The 13,231-nt window shown below is 35.6% G+C and overlaps 1 protein-coding gene across 1 annotated transcript in view; it reads left to right on the forward strand.

Annotated features, from left to right (window-relative positions):
* CUL5 (cullin 5) overlaps positions 1-13,231 on the forward strand; it is a 101,571-nt gene that overhangs the window by 71,327 nt on the left and 17,013 nt on the right. Inside the window, exon 11 of the mRNA XM_045836537.1 lies at positions 1,214-1,278. Coding sequence (XP_045692493.1) covers positions 1,214-1,278 — 65 coding nt within the window. The remainder of the gene's footprint in view (positions 1-1,213; positions 1,279-13,231) is intronic.

Genomic DNA, 13,231 nt, shown 5'->3' on the forward strand with positions numbered 1-13,231 from the left:
GAGGTAGTCAAAATTGGTTTAATTCTGATTGCATTACAAAAACAGACTACACAAGATTTGGTAATGAATCAGATGTGGAATGTGATAGGAAGAGATTACTCCAGAATGGCACTCAGATTTTTGTTGTGATCAATTAAAAGCATATTTTTGCTGAGATGGGGAAGACTTTGGAAGAAGCAGGTTTGGGAGAGATGGTTGCAGAGAGGTTAGGAACTCAGTTCCTAACAAGTTAACTTTGAAATGTTTATCAAACACCCTTTTGGCAATGTCAAGTCTGGAGTTTAAGGGAGGGAATGGACCTGGCAAAAATAAATTTGGGAGCTTCAGCATGCAGATAGTTTTTAAAGAACTGACACTGACTTTGATACCAACAAAATGAGTGAGGATAGAAACGAGATCCAAGGACTGACCTGGTGCCTTGTAAATTTAGTTACCAGAAAGATGAGAAACCGTTTTTCATGAGGTGACAGGACAATGAGTGGGATGACCAGAAGAGTGTGTTGTGCTAGAACACAAGTGGAAAAAGCACTTTGAGGAAGAAGGCATGAGCTGCTGTTTAAAAATGTTCCTGAAGGTCCAAATAAAATGAGAAAATACCATTAGGGCAGAGTAGTGGTGTGAAAGCCTGGTTAGAATGTTTTCTAATAAGAATGGTAGTAAAGAATTTAGAGAAAGGGAGTTAGATAGTTCCTCCAGCAGTTTAGCTTAAAGAGAGAAATAGGGCAGTAGTTAAAGGTGGACAAAGCCAAAAGAGGACTTTGAAGATTTAAAAAAATGACAATATGTTTGTATGTCGAGGCTATAGAACCAGTGGAGAAGGAAAAATTTATTGATGCAAGAGAAATAAGAGGGAATTCTGATTATTAAAGCTTCTTTAGTGAAATAAGAGGCTACACTATCAGCCAAGAGTGTATATGGAGGAAGAATTGTTGGAGGTTTGGAGAGAGAAACGAGAGTATGAAAATGTTACCCAGGATAACGTGTGGACAAGAGAAAATGATGTGGCTGTCAGGTAGCTTTAAGATCCTACTTGAAAATAATGATAACCATAAAATAACAAAAAGGATGCCGAAGTCATTGACTTGAAATGTCCTATCAGGCCAGATATACCATTAAAAATAAAAAATAATGTATATTTTTATGTACTTTTGGAATTGAACTGTATTTTAAATATCAAAAAGAATGTTTATATTTTATTTTATTTTATTTGCAGGCATATAAAGCAGTTGTTAATGATGCTACCATATTTAAACTTGAATTACCTTTGAAGCAGAAAGGGTAAGTTTTTAAAAAATCATGTTTAAAATTCTTAAATTTTATGGTGTGTCATATATATTATTGGGAACTCAAAGTGCTCTATTTTCTAATCCTATTAGGTTTTTTGCTTTTATGATTTTTGCGGCCTTTGATTATAAGAAACTGTCTTAGTTTTCAATTTTATATTATTTCTTGTGATAAAAAACTTACTTTTTAGGTAGAAAAAATGTGTTCTTGTTTTTATTTTTTTCTTTTTTTTTAAATCCTCATGAAAAGATATATAATTTATTGATTTGAGAGATAGAGAGAAAAACATTGATATGAGAGAAAAATCAATCAATTGCCTGCTGTACATACCCTGACCAGGGATCAAACCTGCAGCCTTTTAGTGTATGGGACGATATTCCATCCAACTGAACCACCCAGCCAAGGCTTATTTTATTTTTCAATTACAGTTTACATTCAGTATTTTGTATTAGTTTCAGTTGTACAGGATAGTGGTTAGACAGTCACCTGCTTTACAAAGCATTACCCCTAATATTTCTAGTACTCAAGTGGGAAATGTTTAATTCTTTTCCTTTTAGAATCCCTATTTGATTATTTTTCTTTCTTATTAGTCACTAAAGTTATTTTATACCTACAAAAGCATAGAATATGACTCAATTCACAATAAGGATAAAATATAGAAATCAATTTTAATGTAAATTTTTATTTAACATTTAAAAAAATTGATTGTCATTGGTAAGATGAGTTTATTTATGCTCAGTACTATTATAGGAAATACGAAAATCATAGTTTAATGAAATAGAAATAAATCTAAGGTATTAATAGTATCTTCACAGTAGTGCTAAATAACACTACAGGTTAATTGGAAATATTTTTATGTAATTCCTAGCTGAGAATTGTGATTTTTAAACAAAATTTACACCTAATGCTAAAATATTTTAGAAATATCTAAAAAAGTTTTTCTAGCCCTGGCTGGGTGGCTCAGTTGGTTGGCGTATTGTCCCATGCACCAGAGAGTCATGTGTTCAATTTCCAGTCAGGTACATACCTGGGTTGTAGGTTCAGTGCCAGGTTGGGATACATAAGGGAGGCAACCAGTTGATGTCTCTTTCTCACATTTGTGTCAGTCATTCTCTGTTTATCACTTCCTGTCTCTGAAAAAGCAATGAAAAAGTATCCTTGGGTAAGGCTTAAAAAAAATAGCATTTCACCCTGGCTGGCGTAGCTCAGTGGATTGAGCACGGGCTGCGAACCAAAGTGTCGCAAGTTCGATTCCCAGCCAGGGCACATGCTTGGGTTGCAGGCCACGGCCCCCAGCAACCGCACATTGATGTTTCTCTCTCTCTTTCTCCCTCCCTTCCCTCTCTAAAAATAAATAAATAAAACCTTAAAAAAAATAGCATTTCTTAGGTTGAAAAGTTTAGGGTTTTTTAATTTAATTTTAATCTTTAATCTTTAATCATCTTTAAAGTTTAATTTAATCACCTTTAGGTGTTTTTTGTTTTGTTTTTTTTTCTTTTAGCTGTATAAGTTATTTGAGTGATATTACAGTGGATGATACCTAGGTCATATAGTGTTTTAGTAATTGACATAATTTAGAAGGATATATGTTGTGTTTTTTATAAATTGTGAAATATATGAAACGTATAGCTCTATATCTTGGTGATCTCTTCATGTTAATACATAAAGGTCCTTTTCCTTTATAAACCATTCAAATTTTTGGTCTTTTTTTTCCATTTCCTCATTCTTCCCTGCCCCAGCATTTTAAAAAAATTTTCAAACTTACAGTAAAGTAAGTTTGGTTTATCAAATGCATATCTCCCTATACACTTATTTATCAGTCAACTTTTTAAATATATTTCAGAAGAAGTTTTAGGCATCAGTAACCTTTACTTCCTAAACATTTCAACATTCAGTCATAAATTAAATATATATGTGTTTATATTTTGAAATAAAATTTACCTTTAGTCATAGGCATAAATCTCAAGTGTACAGTTTTGTGTGGTTTGGCAAATGCCTATACCTCTCTTAAGATATACAATAGCATCTTCATCCTTGAGTGTTACTTCATACTCATTCTCAGTCAGTCCCACCTCCACTTATTTCTGGAGACAACGATTGTTCTGATTATTTTAACATAGGTTAGTTTTGCCTCATCTAAGACTTCATATAAATGGAAATATATAATACATACTTTTTTGTGTAAAGCGTCTGTCAATTTAGCATAGTGTTTTTGAGATTCATCCATGTTTTTGCATATCACATAGATTTGTTTGCCAAAGTGTTGTACTTACTGTTTTATACTCCCACTAACAAAGTGTGAGAGTACCAGTTGATCCTCATTCTCCAGTTTAGTGTTGTCGTTTTAACTTTAGTCATGATGTCTGTAACTAGTGATATTTAATTGTAGTTTTAATTCCCATTTCCCTCATGACTATTGATACTGAGTACTTTTTCATGTATTTTTTTGCATTATATTTTCCTTTATAAACCATTCAAATTTTTGGTCTTTTTTTTCCAGTTCGGTATTTTTAAGATTTTATTTGTTTACTTTTAGAGAGAGGAGAAGGGAGGGAGAAAGAGAGGGAGAGAAACATCAATTTGTTGCCCCTTGCACGCCCCCATCTGGGGACCTGGCCTGCAACCCAGACATATGCCCTGACTAGGCACTGAACTGGTGACCTTTTGTTTCACAGGCTGGTGCCCAATCCACTGAGCCACACCAGCCAGGGGTTGTTTTTTTCATTAGTCAACATGTAAGACTTCTTTACATGTTCTGTATACAGGTCTTTTGTAAAATATATGCTTTTATTTTATGGTTTCTGCTTTGTGTGTTTTGTCTAGAAAAACTTTGTCTACCTCTGCCCTTAGGTCATGAAAATAATCTTTTGTTTTCCTTTCGAAGCTATCTAATTTTTGTTTTCACATTAGGTCTAGATCCATTTTAAATTAAAGTTTATATAGTCTACATTACAGATTAAATTTTTTCTTTCCATATGGAGAGCAACTGGTTTCATCACCATATGCTGGAAAGGTTTTCCATTTCCCACTGTGTTGCTTTGGTGCCCCCTGTCAAAAATCAAGTGACTTAAATGTATGTACTTATTCTAGATTCCTTTTTTTTTTTTGAAATGTTCTTTTTTATTGTATTTTTCCCATTACTAGTTATCCCTCTGTACCCTCTTCCACTTCCACCCACCCTTCTCCCCCACAATCAGAACACTTTTGTCCATGTCCATGAGTTCTTTTTCTTTTATGCTCAATCCCTCCATCCCTCTAACCCCCTACCCCAGAGCTGTCGGCTTGCCCTCTATCTATGAGTCTGTCTCTATTATATTTGTTAGTTCAGTTTGTTCATGAAGGCTCTCTATTCTATTCCATTGATTTATTTGGGTATCCTTAGGCCATTACTACATAGTCATGATTAATATAGTTTCGTAATAAATCTTGAGGTCAGGTAGTATAATTTTGTTCTTTTTTTCCATGAATGCCTTTGCTATTCTAGTATTTGCTAGTACTTACAAATATGCTTGATTTTTGTATATTTATCTTATATTCTGTTACCATGTTAAAGTTACAGTAGTTGTTTTGTAGATTTCTTTTTTTTAAAGATTTTATTTATTTATTTTTAGAGAGGGAAGGGAGGGAGAAAGAGAGAGAGAGAAACATCAATGTGCAGTTACTGGGGGTCGTGGTCTGCAACCCAGGCATGTGCCCTGGCTGGGAATCGAACTTGGAACACTTTGGTTCGCAGTCTGGGCTCAGTCCACTGAGCTACGCCAGCTAGGGCTATCTCTTCCCTTTCATAGGTGAGTTTAGTTTTGGGAAAAGGCAGAAGTCACAGGATGGGCTGCAGGGGGATGAGTCACATGGGCAATTTGACATTTAGCCAAAAAACTCGACACAGGACGTGATTCATGAGCAGCTGTGCTGTTATGATGAAGCTGCCAGTCACCAGTTGCCCAAAGCTGTGGGCTTCTGAATCATCTGAATAGTATCCACACAGGGATGTTTAAGCTTAATGCAGAATTTGATTCAGATTCATTGCTCTACTTGCTCAGTCATTTTTAATGTGACAGCCTTGTGTACACATGCTAACTCAATGGCGTCTACCACCCCCAATGACTAGTACAGTGAGGTCATCATTGTTCACACATGCACATTTCAGTCCACTCTCCTTAGCTGCCGGGTTATGTCGATGTTGCACAAACCATTCTCATTATATTATCAATGGATGGACTTTTTCTGGACAGACCTTGTATATGCTGTCTTCAAGAGGCCAACCTCAGAATGAAACACACAGACTGAAAGTAAATCACTGGTAAAAGATATTTGATACAAATGGAGAGGAAAAGAAAAGAGGAGTAGTGATATTTATATCTGACAGAATAGACTTTAAAATGAAGGCTACAGTAAGAGACAAAGGAGGATGCCACATAATGATAAAGGGAACAGCCCAACAAGAGGATATAACCTTTGTAAACATTTATGCACCCAACATAGGAGCAACTAAAGATGTGTAGTAAATCTTTTTGGAAATAAATGGAGAGATTGATAGTAATAGGGATATAACAGCGGATTGTAACAGCCCATTGACATCAGTGGATAGATCTTCCACACAGAAAATCAATAGGAGATGGCAGCTTTAAATGACACACTAGATCAGATGGATTTCATTGGTATCTTCAGAGTATTTCACCCCAAAGCAGAAGAATATATAGTCTTTTCAAGTGCATGTGGAATATTTTCTAGAATGGACCACATGTTAGGACACAAAACAAGTCTCAATAAATTTAAGAAGATTGAAATTATATCAAGAAAGCCATCCCATTCACCAGTTTTGTGAATTGCTTCAAAAAGAACAATATACCTGGGAATAAAATTAACCAAGAATTTATAATTGGCTCAGCAAATTATAAGACACTGGAGAAAGAAATTGAGGAAAATACAAATAAGTGAAAGCATATACAGTATTCATGGATAGGAAGAATTAACATCATTAAAATGTCCATGCTACTGAAAACATTATACAGATTCAGTGCAATTCCTATCAAGATACCAATGGCTTATTTCACAGAACTACAACAAATATTTCAAAAATTTATGTACAACCACAAATAGACCCTGAATAAGTAGTCACCTTGAGAAAGAACAGAGTTGGAAGAATCATGCTACCTAATATCAAGCTAACTACAAGGCCATAGTAACAAAAGCGGCATTGTACTGGCATAAAAAGTGAAATATAGATTAATGGAACAGAATAGATAGCCTAGAAATAAATTCACAACTTTGTAGTCACTTAATACTTGACAAAGGAGGCAAAAATCATACAATGGGCTAAAAATAGTCTATTTTGTAAATTGTGTTGGGAAAATTGGATAAGTGCAAAATGTGAAATAAGGCCAACTTCTTGCACCATATACAGGAATAAACTCAAAATGGAATGAAGACTTAAATGTTAGTCTCAAAACCATAAAAATACTAGAAGAAAATGTAGATAGTAAAATCTCAGCCATTTCTCCTAGAAATGTTTTTTTTGTTTCTGATATATCACCTCAGACAAGGGAAACAAGAGAAAAAAAATAAACAGATGGGACTACATGAACTATAATATTTTTATGCACAGCAAATAAAACCATCAACAAAATGAAAAGAGAACCCATTGAATGGTAGAACATATTTGCCAATATTCCTGAAAAATGGTTAATATCAAAAACTTACAAAGAACTTCTATAACTCAACACCAAAAAAAAAACAAACAATGCAATTTAAAAAACAGGCAAAGGACCTGAATATACACTTCTCTTTAGAGTATATACAGATGGTGCATAGACCTATGAAAAGATGTTCAATGTCAGTAGTCATCAGAGATGCAAATTAAAATCACAATGAGATATCACCTCACACCTGCCAGAATGGCTATCATCAATAAATCAACACACAGCAAGTGTTGGCAAGGATGTGGAGAGAGAGGAACGTTTGTGCACTTTGGGTGGGAATGCAGATTGGTGCAGCCACTGTGGAAAGCAATATGGAATTACCTCAAATAATTAAAAATGGAACTGCATTATGACCTAGGAATTATACTTTTGGGAATTTATTTGAAGAAATCTGAAACACTAATTTGATATAATATATGCAGTCCTATGTTCATTGCATCATTATTTACAATCACCCAGTTTTGCAAGCAACTCAGATATCCATCAACAGGTGAGTGGGCAAAACACCAATGGTACATTTACACAATGGAATATTACTTGGCCACAAAAAAGAAATTTTTCCTCTTTGCAATAGCATGGATAGACCTGGAGAACATTATGTTAAGTAAAATAAGCATGTTAGAGAAAGGAAGTACCGTATGTTTTCACTTATATATGGAATCTATTGAACAAAGTAAACTCACAAGGAAACAGAGCCAAAAAGAAGGATGAAAGAGGAAGAACTCATGGACACTGACAACAATATGGTGATTAGAGGGGCAGGTGGTGGGTGGAGGTGAAGAGTGTATGAAGGGAATAAATGGAAAAATAAAAGAAAAAATAAAAAGAAAAAATTAAAAAAGATGTATAAGCATTAATTTAAAAAAAATTATGTTTCAATTTCTGGGTAAACTCTACTTGGTCATGATGCATTGTTTTTTTGTTTGTTTTGTTTTTTAAGTATTCTTAAATTCAATTCACTAATTTTTTGAGGTGATTATAGATTTATAGAAAGTTGTAAAAATTCACTGATTTTTTAAAAATTATTTTTTGTCTATGTTTACGAAGGATTTATCTATGAGCTGTTTGTGCTTTGTGCAATTTTCATTTTTGTGATTGTTTTTCATTTTCTGGTGTCAGGATTATGCTGGCATCATAAAATGGATTGGGAGTTAGTCCCTCCTTTGTATGTTTTAAAAGTATTAGTGTAATTGCTATAACTTCTTTCTTACATGTTTGATAGAATTCATAATTATAATAATCTGGGCCTTGAGTTTTCTTTAAGGGCAAATTTTGATCACACATGCAATTTTGGAATAGATACAAGACTCTTCAGATTTTTTTATTTAATCTAGTTTTAGTTTTGGTAAGTTACATTTTGCAAGAAATTTGTTTATTTCTTTTAAGTTGTCAAATGTATGTACATGAAGTTGTAAGTACTCTTTATTATTTTCTCTTTGGAAATACATTAAAATTTTTTCTAAGAACTATTTGAGAGTAGTTGTTCATCGTTCCAAGTACACTAGTGTATATTTTTAGAAATATAATTACGACTAGCAAAATCAAGAAATTGGGAGTTCTGGCAAAGATGGAGGCATAGGTAGGAATGCTTCGCTTCCTTGTACTACCAAAAGAAGAATAACAACCAATTTAAAAAGAAAAAACAACCAGAACTGCCAGAAAATCAAACTACATTGAACTCTGATGTCCAAGGACTTAAAGAAACATTCATCCAGATGGGTAGGAGGGGCAGCTGGGTGGAGAGGATATGTAGCAAGCTAGTGGACTGTGCAGGTGAAGTGGGGCTAGTAGACCAGGCCATTCCATATTCACATATGGATAAGCTAGGAAGAACAACTGGGGAGCAAGACAGACTACAAAATGTAGGGTTTTGCAGGGTTTCAATGTAGGAAACTAAAGACTCAAAACCTCTGGCTTTTAAATCCTATGGGGGTTGCAAAGGCAGGAGAAACTCCCATTCTTACAGGAGAATCCATTAGAAAGGTCCATGGGGCCCTAGAATGTACACAAATCCACCCACCTGGGAATCAGCACCTGAAAGGGCGAAGTCTTCTTATGGGAAGCGAGGAAGTGACAGAAAGTGGGGTGAGAGTACAGCAAGCAGCATTGTTTCCTCTCCAACCCCTTCTCCAAAGACAGCGCCACAAAGCAGCAAAGAGGGTTGCCTTGCCCTAGAAAATACCTCAGGCTCCACCCCTTACAATGTAAAAGGAACTACAAGACAAAGGAATATGGCCTAAATGAAAGAACAGATCAAAACTCCAGAAAAAGAACTAAACAACAAGGAGATAGACAACCTGTTAGATTCAAGCTTCAAAACACTGGTAATCAGGATGCTCTAGAAATTATTGAGTTTGGTTGCAAAGTGAAGGAAGAAATGAAGACTATGCGAAGTGAAATAAAGGAAAATATACAGGGAACGAACAGTGAAGGGAAGGAAACCGGGACTGAAATGAACGTTTTGGAACAAAAGGAGGAAATAAACATCCAACTGGAACAGAAACAAGAATTCAAAAAGAGGAGGAGAGGTTTAGGAATCTCTAGGACAACTTTAAAATTCCAACATCCAAATCATAGGGGTGCCAGAAGAAGAGGAAGAGCAAGAAATTGAAAACTTATTTGAAAACATAATGAAGGAGAACGTCCCCAACCTGGCAAAGGAAATAGACTTCCAGGAAGCCCAGGAAGTTCTGAGAGTCCCAAAGAAGTTGAACCCAAGGAGGAACACACCAAGGTACATCATAATTACATTAGCCAAGATAAAAATGAAAGAGAATCCTAGAAGCAGCGAGACATAAGGGGACAGTCACCTACAAAGGAGTTCCAATAAGAGTGTCAGCTGATTTCTCAAAAGAGACCTTACAGTCAAGAAGGGGCTGGAAAGAAGTATTCCAAGTCATGAAATGCAAGGACCTACATCCAAGATTGCTCTGTCCAGCAAAGCTATCATTTAGATTGGAAGGGCAGATACAGTGCTTCTCAGATAAGGTCAAGTTAAAGGAGTTTATCACCAAACCATTATTAAATGAAATGTTAAAGTGACTTGGAAAAAGAAGATCAAAACTAGGAACATTAAAATTAAAATAACAATAAACTCACAACTATCAACAACTGAACCTAAAAAGAAAACAAAAACAAACTAAGCAAACAACTAGAACAGGAACAGAATCACAGAAATGGAGATCACATGGAAGGTTATCAGCAAGGACAGGGTAAGGGGAGAATGGGGGAAAGGTACACGGAATAAGAAGCATGCCATATTTTTGGACTATAAGACGCCCCCCCCCCCCCCAATTTGGGAGGAATAATGGTTGTTAATGCTGCTGTTGAGTTCTGTTTACATTCACATTTGTGAAATATTATGTTATTTATGTTATTAAATACTTTACCACATGTTTTGCTTCAAATTTTTTTTCCTGTTTTCCTCTAAAACCTAGGTGTATCTTATGTTCCAAAAAATGCGGGTAAACGGTAGGTACAAAATAGACAGGAGGTGGTTAAGAATAGTATAGGAAATCGAGAAGCCGAAGAACTTACATGTACGACCCATGGACATGAACTGATGGAGGGGATCCTGGTGGGAGGAGGAGTGCAGGGTAGAGAGGAATAAGGGGGAAGAAAAAATTGGGATAATTGTAATAGCATAATCAATAAAATATACTTAAAAATCAAGAAATTGACTTTGATGCATCATACTGTCTATTCAGGTCCTATTAAATTTAATTGGTGACTATATAATGTATTTTTTTAGTAGGAAAAGTATCCAGTACAGAATAACGTGTTGCATTTAGTTATTGTTTTGGTTCTACTTGGTCTGGAAGCACATCTCACAGTTTCTTTGACTCTCATGACCTTTGAAGATGATAGACCAGTTATTTTGTAGAATATCACTTAGTTTGAGTTAATCTGGCGTTTTCTTGTAGTTATATTGAGGTTTGTATCTTCATCAGAAGTGAAACTTTGTTCTTCTCATTGCATCTTTTCAGAGGGTTCATGATTTTTATTTATCCCATTACAGTTTTTGTTTAGTTTGGTCACTGAAGTTCATGCCTGTCAGACTTCTCCTCTGCAAAGTTATTCTTTTTTCTCTTTGTAATTATTTTGTGACTTGGTACTTCAAAATTATGTAAAGATCCTGTTGCTCATTTAGATTTCCAGTTTATGCATTGATTATCACATCAGTATGCACTCATGCTTTTCTATTTTAAGCATAGAGTTATAATTTACTGTCATTTGATTTTCAAATTTTTGTGGAATAAAATTAGTATTATTAGCTGATCTGATTAGCATCAGAACATGGGTGTTGTGGCTATTGGAAGTGGTAGAAGTAATGTTTTAGAAAAATAAAACTGCTAGTAGTATCCAGTTATTTTGTAGACTCACTTCTGAGGAGAAATGGAGTAGTTTGTGATGGACCAATGCTTTCAATGAGAAAACCCAGAAAAGTCAGGTAAATTTAGAAAATAGTAATTTTAATATTACCAAAGAGCTACAGAAAAACAAGTAGGACAAAAGGTTGGAACCTTACAGAAATGAGAGAGAACCTTTCAGATGTTAAGAGAGGATTTGTAGTTATGTTTCTCTGAAAAGATACAGCTGAGATTTGGGTTTACCTTAGGTTGAGCTTTACTGCCAGAGAAGAGTAGAGTTTTTGGTGGTCACACAGGACTGGGATGACAAAACCCAGTAGGCCCTTAACTGAAAGCCCAGGAGGGACATTCCTTACATTCAGTGGCTAACCAGAGGTGGATTGATTGAACCAACAGAGTTTCTGATTAGATTAAAGTTATCAGACTCTTCCATAGTAGAAGAAAGGATGAACCACTCTTAAATTTTATTTTTCAATTCCAGTTTACATTTAATATTATCTTGTACTAATGTCAGGTGTAGAGCGGAGTGTTTAGACAATCATATATTTTAAAAAGTGATCCGCTCTTTATTTCTGGTACGCACTTCGCACCATACATAGTTGTTACAATATTGTTGACCATGTTCCCTATGATCTACTTTACATCCTCATGACTGTTTTGTAACAACTAATTTGTAGTCCTTTAAAAAAATATATTTATTTATTTTTAGAAAGAGGGGGAGGGAGAGAAAGAGCAATGTGCAAGAAATCCATCTATTGGGTGGCTCTGGTACACTTCCAACTGGGGACCTGACCTGCAACCCAGACATGTGTCCTGACTGGGCATTGAACCAGTGACATTTTGGTTCATAGGCTGGCAGTCAATCCACTGAGCCACACCAGCCAGGGCCCAATTTATAGTTCTTAATCCCTCTGTGTTCAGTGAAACTCCTAATGCCCCTCCCCGCTGGCAGCCATCTGTCTGCTCTCTGTATCTATGAGTCTGTTTCAATTTTGTGTGTTCATTTATTTTGTTCTTTAGACTGTACCTATAAGTGAAATCATACGGATTTGCCTTTCTCTGACTTATTTCACTTGGCATAATACTATGTCCACCATTCTTTTTTTTTAAGGGTTTTATTTATTTTATTTTTATACAGAGGGGAAGGGAGGGTGAAAAGAGGGAGAGGAATATCAATGTCATTGCCTCACACACAGCCCCTACTGGGGACCTGGCCCACAACCCAGGCATGTGCCCTGAGTGGGAACTGAACTGGCAACCCTTTGGTTTGCAGGCCCGCACTCAGTCCACTGAGCCACACCAGCCAGTCAACCCTTCTTTTGTATGGCCAAGTAATATCTCATTGTATATATGCACCCCTTTTTTATCTTCTCATTTATTAATTGGCCCTTGGGTTGCTTTCCTATCTTGGCTGTTGAAAAATAATGCTGCAATAAACAGAGGGGTGAATCTCTTTTTTCAAATTAGTGTTTTGGGTATCTTCAGGTGTATTCCAAGAAGTGAAATCACTGAGTCATAAGGCAGTTTAATTTTTAATTTTTTGAGGAAACTCCATTCTGTTTTCCGTAGTGGTCGCACCAGTCTGCCTTCCCATCCACAGTACATGAGGGTTTCCTTTTCTCCACATCCTTACCAACACTTGTTTGTTGATTTATTGATGATAGTCCTTATAGGTGTGAGGTAAGAAGGGTGAGCCTGCTCTTAATGGAAGATAATATCATCTGGTGCCTCTGTGATTCTCTTATGTGTAGAGCCCAGTATTCAGTCTGACATTACCAGTCCTGTGAAGACAGAGCAGTGTGTGATCAACTAAGAGAAAAATCATTTTAGAAGCAGACCCTCAGATTATTCCAGTATTGGAGTTAGCATGTAAGTAGT

Source organism: Phyllostomus hastatus, unplaced genomic scaffold, assembly GCF_019186645.2.
Source record: "Phyllostomus hastatus isolate PE091 unplaced genomic scaffold, TTU_PhHast_1.1 phas_contig_113, whole genome shotgun sequence".
In the NCBI taxonomy this organism is placed as follows: domain Eukaryota; kingdom Metazoa; phylum Chordata; class Mammalia; order Chiroptera; family Phyllostomidae; genus Phyllostomus; species Phyllostomus hastatus.